The sequence below is a fragment of the Pteronotus mesoamericanus genome, unplaced genomic scaffold (genome assembly GCF_021234165.1).
Source record: "Pteronotus mesoamericanus isolate MK-2021 breed Mesoamerican mustached bat unplaced genomic scaffold, CSHL_Meso_final scaffold_1066, whole genome shotgun sequence".
Classification (NCBI taxonomy): domain Eukaryota; kingdom Metazoa; phylum Chordata; class Mammalia; order Chiroptera; family Mormoopidae; genus Pteronotus; species Pteronotus mesoamericanus.
In genome coordinates this window covers 676,566-702,663 of record NW_026555299.1, presented here as the reverse complement: position 1 = coordinate 702,663, position 26,098 = coordinate 676,566, and the positions used below count along the sequence as shown (strand labels likewise).

At 39.8% G+C, this 26,098-nt stretch overlaps 2 protein-coding genes and 1 non-coding gene across 3 annotated transcripts in view; all 3 read right to left on the bottom strand.

The window, feature by feature from the left end:
• The window catches only part of AGBL2 (AGBL carboxypeptidase 2), a 33,266-nt gene extending 28,793 nt beyond the window's left edge, over nucleotides 1-4,473 (bottom strand). Inside the window, exons 1-2 of the mRNA XM_054586964.1 lie at nucleotides 4,438-4,473; nucleotides 4,134-4,197 (exon numbers count right to left, since the gene is read on the bottom strand). Of these exons, the coding sequence (XP_054442939.1) occupies nucleotides 4,134-4,197; nucleotides 4,438-4,473 (100 nt within the window). The remainder of the gene's footprint in view (nucleotides 1-4,133; nucleotides 4,198-4,437) is intronic.
• A 1,413-nt stretch (nucleotides 4,474-5,886) lies between these two features.
• The window catches only part of FNBP4 (formin binding protein 4), a 40,772-nt gene continuing 20,560 nt past the window's right edge, over nucleotides 5,887-26,098 (bottom strand). The window contains exons 13-17 of the mRNA XM_054586963.1: nucleotides 20,678-20,985; nucleotides 20,405-20,549; nucleotides 19,277-19,620; nucleotides 8,525-8,682; nucleotides 5,887-6,885 (exon numbers count right to left, since the gene is read on the bottom strand). Of these exons, the coding sequence (XP_054442938.1) occupies nucleotides 6,795-6,885; nucleotides 8,525-8,682; nucleotides 19,277-19,620; nucleotides 20,405-20,549; nucleotides 20,678-20,985 (1,046 nt within the window). The 3' untranslated portion in view covers nucleotides 5,887-6,794. The remainder of the gene's footprint in view (nucleotides 6,886-8,524; nucleotides 8,683-19,276; nucleotides 19,621-20,404; nucleotides 20,550-20,677; nucleotides 20,986-26,098) is intronic.
• Nucleotides 11,770-11,876, bottom strand: LOC129081536 (U6 spliceosomal RNA). Its single transcript, XR_008530321.1, has one exon. It is a non-coding gene; the product is annotated as a U6 spliceosomal RNA (small nuclear RNA).

The following is a 26,098-nucleotide window of genomic DNA, read 5'->3' as shown; positions in this document are numbered from 1 at the left end:
GGGAGGGTTTTTAGTTTTCCTTTTGTGCTTTTTTCTACCATTTAAATATAACTTTCCTTTTTACCTTTGTACTCTTTTGGTTAAAAAAAAAAAAAAAGAATAAATGCTTTGCTACAAAGAAAGAAAAAAAAAAAAAACTATCTTCCTCACTCCAATAATCAAAACAGGGGAAAAAAGGTGTCAGGTGACCATTTCCACTTTAAAACTGATTCACATTGTTGTGTTACTTCCACCAGCTCATTTTGGCACTTTGTTTTTTATTATATTAAACTGGTGATTGTTTCTTATGAACATTATTGTGAGTGTCAACAAATAGGGCGGGAGAAAAGAGGGAGAGCGGTGAGGTGGAGCCTGAGCTCTCCTGCCCGGGACCAGGCCCTTTTGTTCAACCCTTGTCCTCTCCCTGCCAGGAGCCCTGGGACAGAGAATGCAAGAGCCTTCCCGGCCCTGAGGTGAGCAAACACGTAAGAGACATATCTGGAAATGGAATCGCCACATCCAGGGGTTAAGTCCTATTTCCCAGGTACTGCCAAATTGTCTTCCTAAGAGAGTCTCCCTAAGAGTCTCCCTATCCACGTTCCTACCAGCAGTGTAGGAGAGTGTCCCCACCCATGCCAATATATACTAGGTATAATTAGAATTTTTTGCCCAAATCTCATATTTAAAAAGTGGCACCTTGACATTTTGATTTTTATCTTTAAAAATTAGCATCTTTTCATAAAGCTTATGACCATCTGTTTGTTTTTCTGGAAACTGTGTGCCTACTTTTCTGTTTAGGTCATCTTTTACATACTGATTTGTAAGAGCAGTTTTGTAAAAAAAAAAATCCTTTGATGTATTTCTCACGAATATATATATTTTTTCATTTTGTGATTTTCCTTTATTGTTGGTACTTTTTTCGACACAGAAGTTTAACTTTTTGTAAAAATTATCAAGGTTTTAGTTTATGGCTTTGGGTCTTGTGTTATTAAAAGATTTTAACTAGAAAAGGGATACGGTCAGATTTGCAAATAAAAAAGAACACTTCAGTGTGCAGAATGCATTGGAAAGGTGCATCGGGGAACAGGAGAAGCAGCCAGGAGACCAGTTATGAAGCTGTTTCAATAGTGAGAATGGCGGCAGCTTGGGCTGAGGACAAGGAGGATGTGGAGTAGAGAGAAGTGAATTGATGTTTGGTTGAATACGTATTGAGGGAGAAATTCAGCAGAATTCCTGCCTTGGATTCTAGAATAAACCTGTGGAATAGCCGTAGAAAATTACTTTTTGCTTAAGCTAGTTTCCAACACTATTATGCAAAGAGCCTTAACAAACATACCCCACAAAACTGTGTGAAAAGTCAATGTTTTAGTGCTGACCACTATGGCTCAGTGGGTTGGGCCTCTTTCTGCAAAACGAAAGGTCGCTGGTTTAATTCCTGGTCAGGGCATATGCCTGTGTTGCTCTCACGATGTCCTCTCCCTTTCCTCCTCTCTAAAAATAAATAAAATCTTAAAAAGAAAAGCCAACGTTCTACTCTTGAGCAGAGTCTTAACAAATTTGCCAACAACTGAAGAAGATAACCCAGAATGTAAAGTATTTTAATTTAAACCTGCAGTCCAAAGTAGATTTAGAGAGAACTTTTTTTTTTTTTTAAATCCTCACCCAAGGATGTATCTTCACTGCTTTTTGGAAGGAGAGGAAGGGAGAATGAGAGAGAGAGAGAGAGAGAGAGAGAGAGAGAGAGAGAGAGAAACATCCACGGGAGAGATTAGCATCGATTGGCTGCTTCCCGTACGTGCCCAGACTGGGGACTGAACCTGCAACCCAGGTCCGGGCCTTGACGGGGAATCAAAACTGCAACCTTTCAGTTACACAATGATGCTCCAGTCAACTGAGCCACACCAGCCAGGGGTGGAGGGAACATTTTTGAGTGATGTCAGAAACAGTGGGCAAGGTTGCTTCTCTGGCTTCTCCTATGGTGGGCCCTGTTCCTCTGAATACCTAGAGCAGCTGCTCAAGGCAGTGAGGGTTCTGGGGGTCATACATACTGGTTATTACTCACATAGAAGCTTCTCCTTTTGCAGTGGGTCTGGAATCAAATCATCTCTTTCCCTAAAAGAGCCACTCAAGACGAATCGGGGATTATTCTTAAAAACTTGCTGGTGAGTAGCAGTGTTTGGTAAACTCCCTCTCTGAGCTAAGAAAAGACAGTTTAATTAAAGGTGCTGGGAGATTAGTTCACCACCTCTAACATCCAGGTCCCTACCGAACCACTGCTACCAAACCCCCGCTACAAGGGGCCTTTCCAATGAGTACATCTCATCTTCCAAAGAGCTTTCACATTCCAATTTACTTGAGTTCAACACCATTTTCTCCATTTTACAGTAGGGAGAAGACTTGAGAAGCAGCATGGATAGTGGAAAAGGAAAGGGCTTGGGAGGCAGAAAGACCCTGGAGCTCGAAGGGCAGCGAGAGAGCCACTGCCAGTGAAGGCTGGTCCTCAGTGTGGGAGTGTGGCCCTGAGCCCCATGGCTGCTTTTTCCTGAAGGCTCTGCTGAATCTGGCAAACCGGATATTCAGTTTTCAACAATTAGAAATCAGTTAAAAAGGGAAGTAGTAAATAAGAAAGTTTAGCAAGGTTGACAGCAGTAACATCGATATAAAAACTTCATTTTTAAGTAACAGGAATATAGAAAAATCAGAATAAAAAAGATATAATTTATAATAGCATAAAAATATGAAGTTCTATAAAAAAATTATAAAACTTTATTGGGAGAAATTAAGGAAGACCTAAGTAAATGAGGAATTAGACTATCTTCATAGATTGGAGAACCCAGTATCAGCAAATTCTCAGTTCTTGTGAAATTAGAATCTATAGAGTCAGTGCAATCCCAATAATTTTTTTAAATATCACAAATCAATTCTAAAATTATAGAAAAAGGCAAGAATAAGCAAGGCACTTTTGAAGAACAAGATGAGAAGATGTGTCTTTCCAGACATTAAGACTGTGCTAACAAAAGGTAATAATAATGCCTCATGTCACAATCCAGCATAATGAAATTTTAAGGCAAAAAATGACTAATTAACAAAGGGTGGGATTAGTGTAAGGGAAGACAGGCAATGGGGAAAGGAGGTATTTTTCACTAACGGTCCTTGAAAAATTCATTAGTTTGTCCAAGCGTAGCTCTCTCAGTTAATGAAACAATTTATTTCATGAACCCAGGAAAGGTGATGCTAGATAAGAACAAGATATTGAAGCAGGATAGTAAGAAGTTGGGAAAATTCCTGGCCAAGTGGAATGGGGAAACTGAGACAGGATCATTAAACAAGGCCAAACACTTTGCACAACTCTCAGCCAACTAGTGAATCACAAGACCTCATCTTCCCTAACTAAGGACTCCTGAGAGCAAACGGTTTCTATCACTCCTCCCTAACCAGAGAATACAAAGCTTACATCACCCTGGTCAGGGAGATAGAGGACGGAGACACCGTTTAAGCCAGCTAAACACAAGAAAGGATGGTCAGGGGAACGAATAACAAAAATTCAATTAGGGTATGACAGACCCAAGGTAAAACAATAAAGCAGATCAACGTGAGTAATCCCAAGCTCCTCTTTACACTCATTTTGATGTATCAGCATATTAAAAACGCATCTGGAAAGCTAATGAATATCCAATGAAACCCTCCCCTAAGACTCTCCCCATACCCCCAAGAAAGAAAAAAAGCCCTCAAGACAAAGACCTGGTGAGGGCTTGCTCTAGAGAGCATGGCCATGCCCCTTCTCAGGCATGAACTTTCTACTTCCTCCTAAACTCTAAGGGTGCCCAAGAGACTTGCAACCAGGGGAGCAGTGGGCGGCAACAGCTCATTCCGGGCTCACCCCCTGATCCTGTCTCCAAGGCCCCTTTTTTCTCTGACTTTCCAGTGAGCTCAAAGCAGCCCTCCTGTTTCTAGGGAGCCAAAGCAGAGCACCACCTAGGTTCTTTCCTGTTGCTTCCTCTACCCTAAGCCCTTTCTTTGTTTCACTGGCCCCAGCTTTATTAAGTGTACTCTCAAAATCACCTGGATTCATGCCGTGAAACCTTTCCTGCATGAAGTCAAGAACCCGCACATTACCTGCTCTGGGCCTGGTCACCATCCGGTGACAATATTACCTTTATAGTAGCCATAGTACTGGAGGTGATGGTACATAAAGTCTTCATAGGGATCAGGATGAGTCTGTGAAAGGAAAGGCCTTTTAAATCAGGAAAAGTCCTTTCAAATAATATTGAACTCTTAAGAAAAGGTACGCAGGATTGTTGCAGAGGAGAGTATGCCTGAGGACTTCTGTAAACAAACCAAGTGAAAGACATCCACACACATCCTTCTGTCTTGGGGGTCAAGATCTTCAGGTAGAAAAAGGTCCCTTCCGATTGTACCGGATTTCTGCGGAGTTCCGGGAGAGGGGAGCGCACCCACCTCCTGCTTTCGGTCTGTTTCCAGCGCTGGGAACATGTTACTGCTGTACGGGATACTGAAGATTCCTGGGTCACAGAGGCATCCAGCCACAGCCCCTGCCCGATTTTCAAAAGGGCAGCTGATTACACAGGAGAAGCTAAAGCAACAAACCAACCAACCAACCAACCAACCAACCAACCAAACCCCCAAACCCAGGACAATTGAAAAACTTGCCCATAGTCACCACTCCCACCCTTTGCCTCCGCAGCTCCCATGTGACGTTAGGACGATGTTAGGACGCCCTGTCACATCGCTCCCTCATCCCTGCCAACCCGGCCTCCGCTCCAAGCCCCCGCTGGCCGTTCGCACTCTGCCGCATGGAGGCGCACCTGAGGAATTCGGGAGGGCGACCTTGGTTCCGGCCTTCTCCCGGGGCGCCTGACCGCTAGCAGGCACCATGCTTCCCTCTCCCCGAGCAGGATGCCCGCCACCGGGATGCCGCAAGAAAGTGAAATAAAAGGTAATGGGGAGATACGGCGAGTTCGTTTGGGGTAGATGGAAAAGAAAGGTCAGCGGCTCAGAGAGCGGGCACTGAAAATGACGTTCAGGGGGTTCAGGGATTCCTGGCCCCGGGGAAGGTGGTGAAGGGCAGTTACCCGCACGGTGGAGGGCGGGGTGAAGACTTCTTAGGGGTGAAGACAGAGGGGAGCTGCCGCCTCTGCGCTCCCGCCGTCGGGGGCGCAGGGGAGGCGCGGCGCCTGCGGCGGCAGGAACGCCTGAGCGAGGCAAGAGGCCCCGGCACAGCAGGTACAGAGGCCACGCTGCGCACCGGGCGGACACGCGAACCGCGGTCACCCGCCGCCGCCTTCTGCTGGGGGCTGCGTAACATAGCAACCGCGAAACGGAAGCGGGAGGGCGGGCCGCTGGACGCTTCCGCGGAGCGGGGCCCCGCCTCACAAGGGAAGGTAGCCGCTTTTAGAGGGAGAGAAACCGGGATTGGCTGCCTCTCGCAAGCATCCAAGCGGAGGACCTGGCCCACGGCCCAGGCTGGTGCCCAGAGCTGGAATCAGCCGGCGACCCTGGGCATCGCAGGCTGGCGCTCAGTCCGTGGAGCCACCGGCCAGGGCGGGGAAGGTAGCTGTTCCAGAGCCACCCTTCTCACCCGCTATCGCGGTGCCACTTCCAGGTCATCAGTCGCAACCGGGCTGAGGAAAACGAAGCCTGCAGCCCTCACCATACCCTCACTTGTGTGCCGTTTCTTAGCTCCAGGGAACAAGCGTTGCTGAAAGGGTGCTATCCCGTCGGTGTTTCCCTCCCTTTTTCTTTGAAAAGCAATGAAAAATGTCTTGTGGAGATTTAAAAAAATTTAAGACTGACTTAAAATAAGGCTTGGTTACATAATCACAGAGTAACAGGTTTACAAGAGCAAAAGGACAATCAGAAGTATAAAAAAAAGGCTTTATTAGTGCATATATACAAATTTACAAGGTCAGAAACTGGATAAATACAAACAGCTTTAAAACACAATTTGACTTTTCTTCGGTTTAAAGTGACTTTTACCTGATTGTGGTACAATAGAAAATACAGAACAGTAAACTGCTTTTTAAATACTGGAATTTTATGGAAAATACGTTCACACATTAAAGGGAGGTGAATTTTGGAATAAGGTAAGACAACGGAGACATCAACGTATACAGTGGCTCTGGTTAGTTACTGCCACAGATGTAAGGGGGAAATTCTCAAAATCAAAGACAAGAACGCGTGTGGCTGGCCGGTACAGAAATGGAAATACTTTGTCTTGTGTATGAAATGACAACTATCAGTTCTAGACTGTGTGAGATACAATAGTTTTAAGAGCGTGGCCATCTGTCAGCACAAGGGAAACCACCAGCTGATGCTCCTTAGCACTCCAGGGGCGCAGACCGGAGCGGGGTCAGAGGTTCTCCCAGTCCCAGTTCAGCAAGGTAGATGACAGAGCTGCCTTCTTAATTGCACTTGTTCTGGAGTAGAATGAGAGAGAGCTCCACACTGGGACGCTTAATGAGCCTCCATTCAGAAGGAAAATCATTCACTTTCTGTCAGTGTCCTCAACAGAAGCGTCACCCTCATGAGCCACGCGTTCCAGACTGATGAGGTTATGTACCTAACATGCTGAGTTGGCCAGTGTGAGCATAAAGGCAGCCAGGTCAAAGTATTTGGTCACCCCACCCTTCAGCAAAATAGAAAAACCTGCATTTCACAAATGTGAAACTTTGTATGTGTATATCCTTGCCCAGAAAATTCATATGCTCTCCCTCATAACATTTAGTTTATTGACAACAGTAAAACAGGTTAAGACTCTGAACACACACAATCAAAAATTAAAAACAAAACAAAAACTATGTGTTTGGAGCCATTTTCCTTCGCTTTAGTCTTGCTCGCCAATCCTCAGGAAGGGCTTCAAAATTAGCATTTCTCTCTGCCATGCCACTGTGAAAACAATATACAGGTTACTTCATGAGGGTGGGGGGGTGGGGAGAGCATAAAAATGTTCATTTCCTAGCAAATAAAAATACCTAACTGAAATTGAAAAATCTAATCTATCACATCTATGCTCATGAAAATGCTTCAAGTTTCTCAGCTAATTACCAGAAAATACTTTATCAAATTTCTTTTGATGGGTCAACGAAAAACACACACACACTTTACATAGTTTTATGTATATATCAGTGCCTATTTTTATGTATCTTTAGCAACCATTAAAGACACATTAAAAGAATAAAACACATTCTTACTGGTTCTTCTTGGCCCCCTGGAGTTACGATTCTTTTTAAAAAAAAAAAGATTTTATTTACTTTTAGAGGGGGGGATGGGAGGAAGAACGGGAGGGAGAGAAACATGGATGTCTGCAAGAGACACACTGATTGGTTGTCTCTCACATGCCCCTAACCGGGATCTGGTGCGCAACTCAGGCATGTGGCCTGACTGGGAATCAAACTGGCGACCTTTGGGGCACACGGGCCAGGGCCCTCAGTTTTCTTACTGTGTTGCCCAAAATAGTGTATCACCTTTCAAAGAATATCAAAGTAAAAATATCAAGTCTGGAGGCGACATCTGCATAGTCATCTTTTTCTTTTACAAATATAAAACGAATACAAAGTGACAGAGAATAGCATTGTACATTCTAATTATGATAAAACTGATCAAGTAAGTAAAATCTCAGATTATGAGTGTTAAGAAAGCCATATTCTAAGTGAATTTTCTCAAATTCAAGACCGGTGAATAAACAGCATTTTCTAAGGACAAAAAGGAAATATGGTATTCTCATTCAAAAGGAACAGCTTCATCACACAGTATATTGTCAAGAACCCAGACCAGTTCATCTTCCTGAAAAGACATGTGACAGGAACCTTTCCAGTTTTGCGATGCTGCATGCTAAAATTTATTTGATAGGGTTCTCAAGTGGACAAATGCTGAAAGCAGGAATGTAGTGATTGGAGATAAACAGGTATTTTAGAAACAAAAAATTTCAACTGGTGTTTATGTATCTAAAAATGAAAATATTTTGGATTACAAAGCAAAGAATGGATATGTTTTCTCAAATGTTTTCGTAAGTACTGTGTTTATGGATACTGCAAGTTAAAGAACCAGAAGTAATAATAAAGCAGACCTATCAGAGATGAATTTGAAATCTGGCACCATCATTTATGAGGTGAATATGGTCCAGGTTATGCATGACAATTCTTCTAATGTTGCTCATTTCAATAATTATACACCTTTAAAACCAGCAAAATAAAAAAAATTTGGGTTAGCTATATTTAAATTCTTCTTAAAAATTTTAATATATTGCTTTCTCCCCTTCCCTTTATTTTTACTTCTGTAAATTTTATGTAAAATAAAATTTTAAAAAATACATAAAAGGGTCTATTGGATTTAGAAGTAAATGGGGATGATTATTTTTCCTGCTATGCTGAGTGTTAAAACACAGTCCTTTGCATAAGATGAGCAACTGGTGGGAGAAAGTATTGCAGCTCTAATAATTCTGATTTTGAAAAAGGCTAAGCTATAATGTTTATGGATAAATAAATCTATGAATTAACCACAGCCCACCCGATCTGTGGTCTCTTACCTGACCAGCTGCTGCTGTTTCCACTCTTCAATTCGTTTCTGTGCTGTAGATTCCCGGTCCTCCTCGCTGGAACTAGAGTTCTCCTCTTCATCTAACTCACGCTGGATACTCTGCCACTTCTTTACCAGAGATGGCATTTTGGTTTTACTCTTCTTTGCCTATAACAAAGGTTAAAGGTAAGAGGAATGTAACAGAAAAAATAAGGAAACAAGTCCGCCACATGACATCAGGATCTTTTCCTAGTGCTAAGGAATAAGTAAGCTAAAATCAAAAACAACAGAAACACAAAGCAAATACCATTTTAAGTTCCCCCAAAATTCCTACCCACTATAAACTGATTGCTTGGTTAAAAATCTAAAAAATGTAAACGTTATTTTATCAAATCAAGTCAGAAAAATTTTTTCTAGCCTCCTTATTCTATGGAAGTCAGAACTGTTACCCCTTATCTCATTTCCTCAGAATCATGGTGCTCCGGTTCATAAACTTTAAATAGATGCAGTGCTAATATCAAGTGAAAAATAGAGGTGAGAAACAAATGACCAGCACTTCTGGAAAGAGCAACAAAGTCCATGGCAATTATTAAATATTAAAAAAGGAGATATATCAAGATATGAATGATGACATTAGTTCTAAAAGGAGGGGGTATTAATACATTTATTTTTCTTCTTTTGGCTTGCACCTTCACTTTTAAACCTCTTATAACAAACATTTATTTTTGTAGTAAAAAGAAAATACTTGTGATATTTGCAAATGCAGAACTATATACACCCAATACGGCTTGCTCTGTCATGACCTTCAGGCTTCTGATCGATGACACTCCAGCAGAGAGGCCCTGCCCTTACCGCCCGATCTGAAATAGCACCAAAGTGGTCCCAAAGACCATTTTCTGTTCTCTTACACTGCTTATTTTTTATTCACTGGATTTTATTTTTAAAAACATTTTATTTATTTATTTTTAGAGAAGGGGGAAGGGAGGGAGAAGGAAAGGGATAGAAACACTGATGTGCGAGAGAAACATCAATTGGCTGCCTCCCGTGTGCCCCCAGCTGGGGACCCGGGAGCAACCCAGGCATGTGGCCAACAGAGAATTGAAGCGGTCGTGACCCCTTGGTTCACGGGATGATGTCCATCCCACTTAGCCATACCAGTCAGAACTTTCCATTGCATTTTCAAATGCCGAACATTTATTTCCTCATCTGTCTCACCACCTCTGTTCCCACTTCTCCCCTAGCTGGCCAGAAGAGAGGCTGTACAAAAGCAGACACTGTGTGTGTTTGATTTACTACCAAATCCCAAGCTCCTAAGGAGAATCCCTGACAAGTAGTATGCATTCAAAATATACTTTATACATGTCATTAGTTGTGTATAAATAGAGAGCCACTGTATTAGAAATGGATAAAACCAATGTGTATCACGGTTTTTGAAGAGGAGCACAGCTGTGTGACTGAAGGCCCGACCGGGTGACAATCTAAGCAGGACACGCAGGGGCTCAAGCGGTAGGTGTGACTGCACACTACTCATCCTCCTGTCCGGGCTGATTATGAGCATCCAGGCTGTTTTTCCTGCTTGTACTTGGCCGAACATATTTCTCAAGTCCCAAAGATCTGAGAATATTTTTAGTCTTAAAGAAAGGAATGACTTGGCTTCCTGCTCCATACCTTATTTCGACTGTCACTGACAATTCTTAATTTTTTGAGAAAGAGACGCCCATCTATCCTGCTTTAGACCTTCAGCCCCACACACCTTCCCACATTCCATTTTGTCATTTCACCTGCAGTGCAACAAGGCCAACCGTACACACACCCTTCCAGGAAGCAGAGCCCATCCTGGGTTAGCATGAAACCAACTGAGTAAAAAGTCACATGGCATAGGGCTCACTGGGGTATAACCTCACTGAACATCTACAAATGTGATTAAAAACCACAGATACAGAATCACCACTGTTTCATTTTGACTTCTGCAAAGTTTCATGAATTTTTGCATTTTTAATTCCTATCTGTCATGGGAAAATAAGTTTTATTTTAGAAGTTATCTATCACACTTGGATCCCGAGTTGTATTGGCTGTTTGAGGACATGTTAAATAGTAGAACACTGCAGCCAGAGGAACAAAACTTAAATGGTTACAACCCCTTTTTCCTCGTTTATTTTCCATTAAGATGAACACAAAACTCTTCAGCAAAGAGTGAAAATATATATTGGTTTCAAATATTCTTAAACATTAGGTGCATTATGTATGCATTTTATATCTTTTTATTAATTTTTTTTAATTGTCCCAATACATGTCTCCATTTACCTGCCACCACTCTCTCCCCTGTCCCCGCCAACATTCCCAACCTTGGCTTTGTCCATGTGTCCTTCATAGCTGTTCCCTGATCTGACCCTTCCCCTCTCCCTCTCCGCTACCACCCTCCCGTCCCTGTCAGATTCTTCTTTCTTTCAGTGTTGCTGGTCATATTTTCCTTGCCTGCTTGCTTTGCTGATTAGGTTCCACTTATAGGTGAGATCATATGGTGTTTGTCTTTCACCCTCTGCCTCATTTCACTTAGCATAATGCTCTCCAGTTCCATCCATGTTGTCATGAAGGGTAGGAATTCTTTCTTTCTGCTGTGTAATATTCCATTGTGTAAATGTACCAGTTTTTTGATCCACTCATTTGCTTCCAGCACTTGGCTATTGTAAATTGTGCTACTAATGAACATCGGAATGCACAGGTTCTTCTGAATTGGTGTTTCAGGATTCTTAGGGTATAATCCCAGCAGTGGAATCGCTGGGTCAAAAGGCAGTTCAATTTTTAGCTTTTTGAGGAAATTCCACACTGCTTTCCACAGTGGCTGCACCAGTCTGCACTCCCACCAACAGTGGACTAGGGTTCCCTTTTCTCCACAGCCTGGCCAGCACTTGCTGTTTATTGATTTGTTTATGATGGCCATTCTGACCAGTGTGAAGTGGTATCTCATTGTGGTTTTAATTTGCCTTTTTCTGATGGCTAGTGATGCTGAGCATCCTTTCACATATCTCTGGGTCCTGAATATGTCCTCCTTGGAGAAGTGTCTGTCCATGTCCTTTGCCCATTTTTTAATTGGATTGTTTTTTTTCCTGGAGTGTAGGTGAACATTCTTTTTATATTTTGGAAATTAAACCCCTGTCTGAGGTATCACTGGCAAATATATTTTCCCATATGGTTGGCTCCCTTTTCATTTTGCTGATGTTTTCTTTTGCTGTGCAGAAGCTTATTTTGATGAAGAAAAATATGGAACACTTCACAAATTTGCGTATCATCCTTGCACAGGGGCCACGCTAATCATCTCTGTATCGTTCTAATTTTAGTGTATGTGCTGCCAAAGCGAGCACGCATTTTATATTCTTTAAAAATGACTTGTTACAACAACAAGATGGGTTGTTTGGTTACAGATATCAGGTATATAAAAATGATATATTAATTTAGAACTCTGGGTTTTCAAGAAAAACTATTATTTATTTAAGATCATAAAAGCATGCCTGGCTAAAAAATTACTCATTGAATGAAGGGGAGAATGTAGTCAATTACCTCTTTTGGAGAACTGCAAGAAGAATGGTAAGGAAGCCTTCATAAAAGAAATGATTCCCGCGTACTAGTCGTCTAACATTTAATTGTATAAAGAATAAACACTACTAGGATTCATGGATAAAAAGTTAAGACGAGGTGATAAAACAGTATGTTGGCTCAAAAGAACTGTATACGCGATGGTAAATAGCTTGACAAACAGTCTATTGAAGACATTGTCCTAATTGTCACTGTTGATTTTTACATTACTTCATTTCTAGATAATTTCTGGAACCATGGCACCAATTTGGATGAGTTGTCCAATCCAGAAATACCTTGTCTATTTTGTGTGAAAACAAAACTCATTCAGGAAGGTTCCTCAAACCATGGTAAGGCAAAGGAATTTGCTGTGTTGACCCGTTGAGCAAAAGATTACAGGAAGTTGAGGCAGACAACGGTACACCAATAATGGAAGAAAATGTTATTCCGAAAATTTCTTTGGATAATTAGGGCATTCAAGTGCCCATGAAGGTGGTATCGGAAAGATGGCAGGCTAAAAACTCCAGGCTCCGTTCCCACGCGAAAACATTACGCAAACAAGTACAGACTGACTAAAATGGGGAACTCTGGAAAACAGAGATTCGCAGCAATCAAGGGAACACCCAATCAAGAAAAAGCCACCTGCATGGTAGCTCAGCTGGTTCAAGAGTCATCCTGATATGCCAAGGCTGCAGGTTCAATCCCAGGTCATGACACAAGCGAGAATCAACCAATGAATACATAAAAAAGTTGAACTAATCAATGTTTCTCCCTCTCTTGAAAAAAAAAAAAAATATATATATATATATTTTTAAAAAGCTTCTCCAAAGAGTAGAATTACTGTGGCATACTTGCTTGTAACAATCCCTTCCCTAGTGCTATGGGATAAAGTGACCCAATTCTCAGTCCCCCACCACTTAGGAGGGAAGAAAAGAGAGGAATGTATGTATATCCGAAACTAATACAAAATAATATTGAATATATACTGTAATGGGAAAAAAGCAGAATGCACTAAAATATCCTGGCCTATCACTGCCTAAGGAACGGGTTTCTGTGTTGCCTGACTTGGAGCAAAGGCAGGAATGGTGGCATATTTTGGATATCAGTTCCAGTCATAAAAGGTGGTGGTAGGAGCTAGAGCTTCTGAAAACCACAGGGGGAGTGCAGTCATGTGAACACCAGGAGCCAAGAGATTATGGGAGAGGCATACAACACAACATCTAAGGCTCTTAGAAGAAGCAGGCATGAGACTCCTAGGTTAATTAAAACTAAATGTATACAAAGTAATGAGGGGAAAAAACCAACAAACAACCAAATAAGCACAAGTCTAGGGAACACAAATGCCCAGAAAAAGGCCTGAACAAAAGATCTTGAGCCTTCCTGCTGGCTTATCAATGAAAATCTTCCCCCAGATTCTTTCAGAGCCAGTGTACAGACTGGGACAAGTAGTTGTTTTGTCAAATCACCAATTTTCAAGACAAGATCACAAAGCATACAAAAAAACTGGGAAACATGCCCATTCAAAGAACACAACAAATCTCTGGTACCAACTATAGATCAAGTGAATTGAAAAATTCATTAGTTCAACAGCTGACTCCAACAGGCAGAAGAAAAAAAAAAATCAACAAAATTGATAACAGGTCATTTGAATTAGTGACTGTAAGGAGCAAAATGATAAGGCAAAGAGAACAGAGCCTACGGACTCACAAGACACCATTAAGTACACTAATATATGCAGTATGAGAATCACAGGAAGAGAGAGAAAAAGGGGCAGAGAGCTTACTTGAACAAATAATGGCCCCACACTTCCCCAATTTATGGAAGGATATGGATTAACACATTCAAGAGGCCTAATGAATTGTAAGTAGGATTAAACCCAGAAAGGCCACACTGAGACACATAATCAAACAACCGAACACAGGGAATCTTAAAAGCTGCTGAAGGAAAGTGACCTGTTCAGAGGGCTTCTGGAATAAACCTTGCAGTCCACAGGCAGAGAGACGATATATGTAAAGCAACCAAAGACAAAACAATCAACTGAGAATTCTATGACAGGCAAAACGGCCTTCAAAAATGAGGGCAAAATCAAGACCTTCCTAGATAAACAAAAGCTGAGGAACTTCATTATCACTAGACTTGTCCTAGAAGACATGCTAAAGGGAGCCGTTCAAGTGCAAAGAGATGCTAGATAATAACTTGTCATACAAAAATGTAAAATTCTCTAGCAAAGATAGAGACAAATAAACATTATTGTGATTTTAGTAGGCAATTCTACAGAATCTAAAAGACAAAAGCATAAAAATTTATAAATGTTACAAGTACACAGTATATAAAGATGTAATTTGTAACACCAACAATATAACTTTAGCATATTCTATTAAATTCCTATGGTAACCACAAATATAGAATGTACATAAAGGAAATAAGAAGGGAATCAAAACGTGTCACTGAAAAAAATCAACGAAAGACAAAGGAGGACAGTAAGGAAGAAAATGGACAAAAAGCTATTAAGACATACACAAAACAAGTAACAAAAATGGCAATAGCAAGTCCTTATCTATCAGTAATTAAGACACAGATTTAAAGTGAAAGGACAGAAAAATATATTCCATGCAAACAGTAATCAAGAGAAAGGAGGAATATCAATAATAACATAAGACAAAATAAGACTATAAATCTAAAAGTTATAAAAGAAGACATTATGTGATAAAAGAGTAAATCCAACTATATTAAAACAATACTACTTATGATAGCATCCAAAAGAATAATATACCTGAGAATAAATTTAGCCTAGGAGGTAAAAAGACTTGTACACTGAAAATTATAAAAATATTGCTAAAATTAATTAAGAACCCTAAATAAATAAAAAGGAGTCCTGTATTCATGGAGTGAAAAATTCACACAATACAGTTAAGATGACAACAGGACCAAAACAATCTACAGATTAAATGTAACCCCAATTAAAATCACACTGGCCTTTTATACAGAAATGAAAAATTTGACTTTTAAATTCATATAAAATGGTAAGGGCAGAGGTGGCCAGGGTGGCATTTTCAAAGGTAATGGAGATTGAAGCACAGGTCCTTTGGACTGAAGGTCCAGAATAGCCAATGTTGAAGAAGTACTTTAAAAAAAAAATATTATTAAAGATTTTATTTATTTATCTTTACAGAGAAGGGAAAGGAGGGAGACAGAGAGGGAGAGAAACATGTGCAGGAGGAACAACAACTGGCTGTCCATCTCACATCCCAAACTGAGGACCTGGCCCAACACCCTGGCATGTGCGCAGACCAGGAACTGAACTGGCAACCTTTCAGTCTTCAGGCTGGCACACAATCCACTGAGCCTCATCAGCCAGGATGAAAAAGTACTTCTTAATTTCAAAACATATTACAAAGCTATAGCAATCAAAACACTGTGGCACTGGCATAGAGACCAATGGAATAGATTTAAAGTCCAGAAATAAACCCATACATTCATGGTAAATTGATTTTAGAGAAGGTCTTCTATTCAATGGAGGAATAATGGTCTTTTCAAAAAATGGTGCTAAGACAAAAGATTATCCACATTCAAAAGAATGAAATTTAACTCTTTACCTAACAACTAAAATCTAATCCTATATCTAACAACCTAAATCTAAGTGTTAAAACTGTACAAGGCAGAGTATCTGGGATCTTGCTTCCCATATGTCATGCATTTGGCTCAGTATAAACTCATAAAAATTAAAATAGTAACAACTATTCAACTCTTGGAAGAGAGGTAAATGTTCATGACCTTGGATTTGGCAACGGATTCTTATGTAACACAAAAAGCACAAGCAAAACTGAGAAAAACAGTAAGATGGACTTTATCAAAATAAAAAACTTTGGCATACCAAAGGATACTCTCAGAATGAAAAGGCAACCCACAGTGTGGGATAAAATACTTACAAATCATATAACTTATAAGAGACCCTAACCTATACCATATATGGAACTCTTACAATTCAGTAACAAAAGACAAACAACCCAGTTAAAAAATGAACAAGGGACTTAAGCTGACATTTCTCCAAAGATACACGAATGGTTAACAAGGAAATTAAAAGATGTGTACCAAGATTAATTACTACAGAAATAGAAATCAAAACCATGGTAAGATGTCACTTCATGGCCATTAGGATTGGTATAATAATTTTCTTAAAAAATGGACGATCACTACTACGAGGATTAAAACTGGGACAACTTAAAGCATAAAGGTAATGTAAAAAAAGAAAAAAAGAAAAGAAAGGAAGAAGGGCATGTGGTGCTCAATGTGTATCTTCTGCCTAAGAAGTAAGGGCAGGGGTTTAGGGGTCAAGGAAAGAATATTAAAGAGGGTGAGGAGGTCTCACAGACCAGTGGAATGTAGGCCTTTTGCGTATGAAGATCAGGTGACAAGTTAACTGGCTACCAGCCTCCAAAGCAATACACTTTCAATGACAGCTGGGCCAAGATGGAGGCACAGGTAAACACATTTTGCCTCCATGTACAATTATAGAAAAAAATTACAACTAGTCTACAAAACAAATTTCACCCACATTCGTCAGAACGTCGAGCTATGTGAAAGTCTGACAAATAAGGATTTAAAGAAGCCACAGTCATCCAGACAGATGGCCTTTCCTACAATAGGCCACTCTACTAAAGAGGGAGTCAAAGCAGCTCTACCTAGTACACAGAAACAAACACAGGGAGGCTGACAAAATGAGGAGACAAAGAAATATGGCCCAAATGAAAGAACAGAACAAAACTCCAGAAAAAGAACTAAAATGGAGATAAACAACCTATCAGATGCAGAGTTCAAAGTACTGGCTATCAGGATGCTCAAAGAAGTCATTGAGTACTGCAACCGCATAAAAAAGACTTAGGCAGAAATGAAGGTGGCATTAAGTGAAATACAGAAAAATCCACAGGGAACCAACAGCAGAGGGAATGAAGCCAAGATTCAAATCAATGATTTGGAACATAAGGAAGAAAAAAAAGCATTCGATCAGAACAGCAAGAAGAAAAAATTCAAAAAGACAAGAACAGAATAAGGAGCTTCTGGGACATGTGCAAATACACCAACATCTGAATCATAGGGGTGCCAAAGGAAGAAGAAGAGCAAGAAATCGACAACTTATTTGAAAAAATGGAAGAAAACTTCCCTAACTGGCAAAGGAAATAGACATACAAGTCCAGGAAGCACAGAGTCCCAAACAAGTTGGATCCACAGAGGACCACACCAAGACCCATCATAATTAAAATGCCAAAGGTTAAAGATAAAGAGTGAATCTTAAAAGCAGCAAGAGAAAAGCAGAGAGTTACCTACAGAGGATTTCCCCTAAGACTGTTGGCTGATTTCTCACAAGAAATATTACAGGCTACAAGAGACTGGCAAGAAGTAGTCCAAGTGATGAAAAGTAAGGACTTACAACCTAGATTACTTTATCCAGCAAAGCTATCATTTAGAATTGAGGGGCAGTTAAAGTGCTTCCCAGGCAAGGTAAAACCTAAAGGAGTTCATCATCAGCAAGCCATTATTATGTGAAACGTTAAAGGGAACTACATAAGCAAAAGAAGATCAAAACTATGAACGTTAAAATGGCGACAAATTCACAACTATCAAAGACTGAATCTAAAAAAACTAAGTAAATAAGCAGAACAGAAACAGAATCATAGATATGGAGATCATTTGGAGGGTTATCAACTGGGAGGGGAAAAGGGGAGAAGAGAGGAAAAAGGAAGAATGGGGGAAAAGGTGCAGGGATTAGTAAGTACAAATTGTTAAGTACAAAATAGACAGAGGGATGTTAAGAACAGCCCAAGAGCCCTGACTGGTGTGGCTCAGTGGATTGAGTGCCAGCCCGCGAACCAAAGAGTCAGCAGTTTGATTCACAGTCAGGGCACACGCCTGGGTTGCAGGCCAAGCCCCTGGTAGGGGTAGGGGGCGCACAAGATGTAACCACACATTGATGTTTTTCTCCCTCTCCCTCCCTTCCCTTCTCTAAAAATAAATAAAATAAATTAAAAAAAAGAAAAAGAAGAAAAAAAGAAAAAAAAAAAACAGCACAGGAAACGGAGAAGCCAAAGAACTTATATGCAGGACCCATGGACATGAACTAATGATGGTGGGCTGCTGGAGGGAATGGTGGTACTGGTCAGAGGGTGACAAAGGGAAAAACTGGGACAACTTAAAGCATAATCAATAAATTTAAAAAAGAAAAAAATTTAAAAAAATTTTAACAATGAAAATGAAAATCACAAGTGTTGGTGAACATTCAGAGATATTGGAACCCTTGTACATTGCTGTGGGTAATGTAAAATGGGTTCAGTTTCTGTAGAAAAACTTTGGCAGTTCCTCAAAAAGTTAAATACAGAATTATCATATGACCCAGCAATTTTATTCCTATATACCCCGAAGAAATTAAAAGAAATACTCAATATATAAATGAAAACGAATACTTACATGCATATTCATATCAGTACTATTTGTAATAACCAGAAGGGTTAAAACAATACAAATGTCCATCAATGGATGAAGGGATAAACAATCTGTGGTGTATATAATGAACTATTGCTAAGCTATAAAATGGAATGAAATAGCAATACATGATACAACATGGATAATAACTTTGATAACACTGTGCGAAGTAAAGGAAGCCAGACATAAAAGTTTACACACTCATGGTTCCAGGATACGTAAATCCACAGAGACGGAAAGCAGATTTATGGTTCTCAGAGGCTGGGGATAAGAGGGTGATGGGGAAAGACTGCTTAATGGCTACAAGGTTTTCTGCTGAGGTGATGAAAGTGTTACGTAACTAGAGAGAGGCGGTGCCTGCACACTATAAACCTAGTAAATGCTACTGAACTGTATACCTTAAAATGGTTAATTTTGCATGATTATTACCTCAATAATAATGTTTTTAAATAATTTTTTTTAATTTAAAGGGAGAGTCACCCCTGGCTGGGTGTGGCTTAGTGGATTGAGCACCGGACTGCGAAGTAAAGGGTTGCCAGTTCAATTCCCAGTCAGGGCACATGCCTGGGTTGTGGGCCAGGTCCCCAGTAGGGGGCATACGAGAGGCAACCACACACTGATGTTTCTTTCCCTCTCTCCCTCCCTTCCCTTCTCTCTAAAAATAAATAAATACAATCTTTAAAAAAAATAAAATAAAGGGAGATTACTATACCTTATCTTTCTTTCCTTTTTTTGTCTTCTCAGGTGGCGGCATTTTGGGAGCTGGTGGTGGTGTTGCAGGAGCAGGAGGTGGTGGCGGTGGCGGCGGTTCTATAACAGCAGTGGCAGGCACAGCACCTCGGGCCTGGACTGGCTGCAATGTGGGAGAAGTCACTGTCATTGGGACAGAGCATTCAGCGTAACTCATAATTGCAGAGGTGGATGCCAGTCCTAGGTAGTTTGCCTGTAGGCTCAGTCCTCTGGCCTGATGACCCATTCCTGTTGCTGGATGGCTAACTGATATTGCCTGGTGTCCAATCCCCGTAGACTGTTGCCCAGTTCCTGTTGCCTGGTGACCTAACACAGAAAACATAAAATGAAACTTTATGACAAACGCTAAAACAAGGAAGAAATGGGAATTGAGGAACTTGGAGATCTTCTAAAAAATGATTCTAATATATCTTTTCCGCCCCAAAATATACCTACATCTTCTCACAGCAAAATACTTATTTAAAAAAAGATTTTATTTATGTATTTTTAGAGAGAGGGGAAGGAGAGAGGGAGGGAGAGAAACACTGACTGGCTGCCTCTTGCAATGCCCCAACCTTGGGACCTGGCCAGCAATCCATTCATATGCCCTGACCAGGAACTGAACCACCAACCTTTTGGTTTGCCAGCCAGCGTTCAATCCACCGAGCCACACCAGCGAGGATATAAAGTATATTTTTAAAAGAGATTTTATTTATTTATTTTTAGACAGTGGGGAAGAGATCGAGAGAAATCTGCAACCCAGGCATATGCCCTGACCAGGAACAGAATCGGCAACCTGTAGCTTTATAGGACAATGCCCAACCAACTGACCCGCACCGGTCAGGGCTAGTAGCAAAATATTAATTTCTGAGTAAGTTAGCTTTAAAGTACTTAAACATCAAAATCACTGAAGCTATATAAATGCAGAGAACAATCTGGAAGGATACATGCCAAACTATTAATAGTAACTCAAGTGTTTAGCAGGTGAAAAGAAACACATATAAATTGTCTTTGCAATGAGAAGCCTTTAACATTTTTTAAATTTATGACATCTAATTCTGGAAACAAAGATATAATACAGTGAGGAAAACATTTGAATCACAATGATTACCTGCAGCTATAGCTGACTGGCTGTAGAGGACCGGAGAACTACCAATGGTAGCTGATCTCTGAACTACGGCAGTGCTAATTTCTGTAGCTTTTCTCTTTACTGCTTTAGTGGCAGGAGAACTAGAGATGGTAGAATCAACGGAACTCTGAAACACAAAAGACGGTAGTCAGTAGCTAAAGGCCCTGGTTAAACATCCTCTTCTGAAATAAAACATGGTATCAATCATGCCCTGGTCCCCTAAAACTCTTCAGGATGTCAAATGGTGTTTCTCACCTGACTGGTTACAATGGTGGCTTGTGTAGGTTTCAATGGAGTATCCTCCTCTGTTCCTGGGGCAGGAGGCTCCTCACTTCCCTCATCCTCCATCTCTACCTCCTGGATCTCACCATCTTCTACAGGAGGAGGGGGTGGGGGAGGCGGAGGAGGAGATTCTGGGGGCGGAGGTGGGGGCGGTGGCATTTCCAAAGGTAATGGAGGTTGAAGCACTGGCACATTTGACTGAAGGAGGGTCCAAAATGGAGTAAGTGGCATGAGTGATGAAGAAGAAACTTGACCAGAAAAGGACTCTTTACAAAGAGAACCTAAAAAAACAAACAGGAGTCAGGGAGAAAGCAATACAAAAACTCCATGGATTTTATTTATAGAAACGTGCAACTGACTGGTGAGACAAAATCTGACCCACAGTCCTATTTATTCTACATTGATGTCACTTAAACACTAAATAACAGTTCGAAAATGATCTTCATGGAATGATACATTTATGAGCCTCAAACTTAGCACTCATACCTCAACTATGAAATACTAATCTTGTTCTTTGGGTCCAGATTTATAAACAAGTGAAGCACATTAACCCAATGAGAAATTTGGTCGTCTGGACCTGTACTCAGTTTTGAAATACACAAATTAGAAGGCAAACACTGGGGTCTTTTTAACTTTAAAAAAGTGATGAGGGGAGTGATGTGCATTTGCAGTACTAATGCCATGTATTTTTAGTGAGGCAGACATATTGAGGATGACCCAAAGAAGTACCCATTCAAAACATTCTCACAAATTCTATCTGATTTAATTAATTTGGGTCACTAAGTTTTAAAAAACCATTTGCAAGGTGTTACTGTCAACCCTATCATTCCTTCACACTTTTATGTGAATTATATTCATTTGCTAAAATAACAGCAACACAAACCAGGGAGGGTAATTTTATTTCTATGACAAGAAAAGGAAATTTAGGAGAAAAAAAATCTTCATGGTAAATGATAACTAAGGTACACACAAAAGGTGTTTGAAGATGCAGAGGATTTGAAATTGCTGTTGAAGTCTGAGATTACAGCTGAAAAGCTGTAGCGTTAGCTTTCCTCTAGTTTTGCAAAATTCACAGTTAATTACTGTCCTTTCTCTAGTGGGAAAAGCTTGAATGATCAGAGAAAATAGGATATACTTACTTGTAGCCTTCCCCATCCCTCTTTATCGTCAATAGGGAAGTTTCACAATATATGGGACTATTAGATATATATCCCAGGAATGTTGAAGGGTATTTTCTCCCTAAAATTCATAGAATTTAGGAGTAGAAGAGACATGAGAAATCATCTAGTTCAACTCTCTCATCTTAAAGGTAATGAAACCCAGGAGGAAATACATAACTTGCCCAAGATCACACGGCTCTTAGTGGCTGGTATGACTCCTAGTCTAGTGTTATTTTACCAAGATTTCCCTGTGAAGTATCAGGAGGCCAAGAGCTTTAGAAATCTCAGTCAAATAAATCTCACTTCTCAAAGAGTAGAGATCCAGATGCAGTCACCTGTTAAATTTTATGGTCAAAAGCAGTGGATTAGATAAGGGCTCTATTATAAAAGGCTCTGGGACAAGGATAAGGCATTTTACCTTACTTTGCTCAAAATACACCACACTGGCACTCCACACAGTAAAATCAAAGTGAACAGGAATATTTGGCTTTTGAAACAGCTTTGCTTTTCATGGAACAGAAAATGGATACATTATGTAGAAGTCTTTAAGAACCTGATTCACATGGTTACTGTAATTATTTTGAGGTGTTGTTTAGGACTAAGGAAAAGAGCACTGAGAAATTCACCAGAAAATAGAAATGCAGTTTTTTTTTTAGCTTGAGACTTCAAATGTACCATTAAACTTGTGTTTGCTTATACCTCCTATGAATTTATACACTAACGTTTAGACAAATAAAGTCTGGGTATGGCTAAGCAGCTTATTACATTATATAATTCTATAATGAGATTACATCAGAACCAAGGTATTAAACATTGAGGATTAATGTTGTACTAAACCAACCACAACATATGGTAGGTAAGTAAAAAGGTCCGATTTTATACATTGGCAAATGCTTCATTTAGAAACATAACGCAATGAAAGAAACTCAAGGAAACAGGTTCCAGATTAATCACATGGTTTACAATTTCCAACAAAGCTAATCAGAATTAAACTTTGTGTAACTACAAAATAAATCAGACTTGATAAATTTAACAGCAAACGAAGAACCCTTTTAGAATTAATATTTGTATCCCAAACTACATTTACTCAAAACACAAAAGCTGAGTTTTAACATTCGTAATTATCTCCTTTAGCTTATATACAATGAAATTCCAAGAAATCCTAGTTTTTATATCCGTGGATGTCATACTACATGATGCTCTTCTTCGTTTCTAAACATACTTTTGCTACATTTTGCCATTTAAGAGAACATTTTAGTCTGAAGTCCAAGGAGAGGTTAAAATGGTTAGCACGTAGCTGTCATTACGTGCTAACAGATTTAAAAAACTACAAGCTTGGCCCTGGCTGGTGTGGCTCAGTGGATTGAGCACTGGCCTGCGAACCAAAGGGTCATGGGTTCCATTCCCAGTCAGGGCACACGCCTGGGTTGTGGGTCAGGTCTGCAGTCGGGGTGCACGAGAGGCAACCACACACTCATGTTTCTCTCTCTCTCTCTCTTTCCATCCTTTATTAAAACAAACAAAGTCTTTAAAAAAAATAAACTACAAGCTTAAAGATAAAAGAGTACGGGATGCAAATTTTGAATGCTTCAAGAATATGTCTTTTCTATGCAAATTTATTTCTATTTATAGGCATGATTCCTTTATTTTCTTGCATTCTCACAAAGATAAAATTTTTTGTAGTATTTTGAGCCAAGAGGCCAGTTTAGCAATTTAAAGCAAGAAGTTACATTATAATAGGTCCTTAGAGACTTTTTTTTTTAAAGCAGCTATATTTAAACTGGGTGACACAAGCCCAGTAAGAAAGACATACTGGGTATCTTGAAATATCGCTCATCCTTAGACATGTTAAATTCAAATTTAAAAAATAAACAAGAATTAAAAATAAAGGGAACTCTGGAACTTCCTTGCTCCCAAAAATAAGGTAATTTTTCTTCTCTAAAAGATTACTTTAACCACCGTTAAACTAACAAAAAGCACACGCTGTGTTATAAACTTTCTTTATAGGCTAAAAAAGCCTATAGGCTTTATAGGCTTTAGTGACCCAAAGGGAGCACTAAAATAGTGATCGGTATTGCCTTTAAATCTCAAAGACATATTTGGATTTTATTTACATCAAGTTTATCACGTGGTTTTAGTGGCTCTCAGTAAAGAGGCTGAAAAATATAAGCTGGTTTATCTGTGGCTTTCTCTTATAGCATAGTTTTATTTTATTCAGATAGGAATGTCTCAAGGTCTTCCCATTACCAGACAGAACCAACTGGGTGTGTCATCAGCAAAGGGAGAAAATACTCAACTCCGAGGTGATCAGAGACCACCTAATTGGTGATTCCAGATTATCCAACTTTGGAAAATACAAGAAAGAGACATTAGGCAGTGGTCAGGAGTGGCATCACCTGCCCAGAACCACCATCAAGCCTCTTTAAGTTCACTAACTACTAAAACACAACCAATAAAACCAAGGTATTAGACATACCTATCTATCACTGTTACCAAAAGAAGGGGGGAAAGTAATCAAAAGAAAGTAACTTCATGAAAATGGTAAGTAAAATACCCCATAACTTGAGAAAGTGTATTTCTGAAAAGGTAGAATGAAACCACCCTTTTGTTATATTCTGTAATTTTCACTGCGGTCCTATGTAGCTTTTTATTTAGAGTGATCTGGTAACGAGTCATAGGCCATTTAAGAAGTTAAAATCATGACCAGTTTCATTTGGTGCAACATCAGAACTTTTCTACTGGGATTAGGGAGCTAATAGGGTACAAGCACCATTTTGATAAGCAGAAGAAAAAAGAATTCAGCTCTTTACTCCTTATCTTACCAACAGATTCCATGCCTTTTTATCTTCAAAGGTTTGTTTCTTTAGAAATCACTCCATAGACTCTTGCCTTCATATGACATCATTTTAACAAATTAATAGATACCAGTTCCTTTAGATCAAAAAGTTGTTAATCAGTTTTGACTATGCTTCACTATTCACTTATTTTTGTCATTCTAAGATGGACTTGGAGGGGAAAAAAATGTGGATCTTCCATTATGTGGCTACCAAGCCATGAGTCTTAGAAAAGCTACCATTCTCAGGGAACTGTGGTGTTATGCAAGCCCCTCCCTGCATCCCCTTAATGTACAGCAGGTCCTTGCATAACGTTTTGTTAATATGTTAATATGATGAATGAGATGACATTAGAACCTAACTTTTATTTATATCAATTAGCCTATGGCAAAACTGGTTTCATTATACATTGTTTTATGTAATCACAGAACCCTATGGAAGAGTTAAGTTAGGAGTTACTGTATGTAACGTAAGCTGAAAAGCTCTAAGACTACTTTAAATGGGTTGAGCCATTCTGATTGTTTTATAGAAGAATATTGACTATTTGCAATGGTAAATTATTGTGCTCCTTTCGAACAAGTACAGTCCTAGATTCATTACATTTCTGCAGATCATTTTGATTTGTAACAACCACATTTCTTTTAAGACTTCTTGTAAGTCAAGTTGAGAAATGAGGTTACAATATCAATACACTAAGAGTTCTACAGAAAGGGGCAACATCTCACATTATTCCACATAGAACTTCACAATTCAACCACCTAGTTCCTTAGCATTAATTAGCATTTCTGTTATTGGAAATCTACGGCTTTGTCTGTAGCATCAGAGAGTGGTTATAGGACGATCTTTTAAAAATCAAATTACAATGGCTCACCATCTCAATTTTTATCAATAGTGTACTGACTTTCAACCAGTCACTGCCTTTGTTTCCTTCAGTATAACTTCTGCATTCTTTCTTTGATCAAGCCACTGCTCCCCTTTTTTTAAGGGGGAAGGGGAGAGACTTATTTATGCATTCATTGGCCACTTCCTGTAGGTGCCATGACCAAGGATTGAACCTGCAACCTTCATGTACTGGGACAATGCTCTAACCAACTGAGCTACCTCAACACTGCTTTTTGATTAGAAATTTATGTTGTGATTTATTCCCTGGTTGGTGTGGCTCAGTGGATTGCGTGCCAGCCTGTGGACTGAAAGGTCTCTGGTTCTATTCCTAGTCAGGGCACGTGCCTGGGTTGCAGGCCAAGTCCCCAGTTGGGGGCACACAGGAGGCAACCGATCAATTTCTTTTCCCTCTCTAAAAATAAATAAATAAAAAATATATATAAAAAAGGAAATTTGTTATGGTTTGTATCATTTCTTTTATGATCTTAATACAAGTCTTTTTTTCTCTAAAATCATTT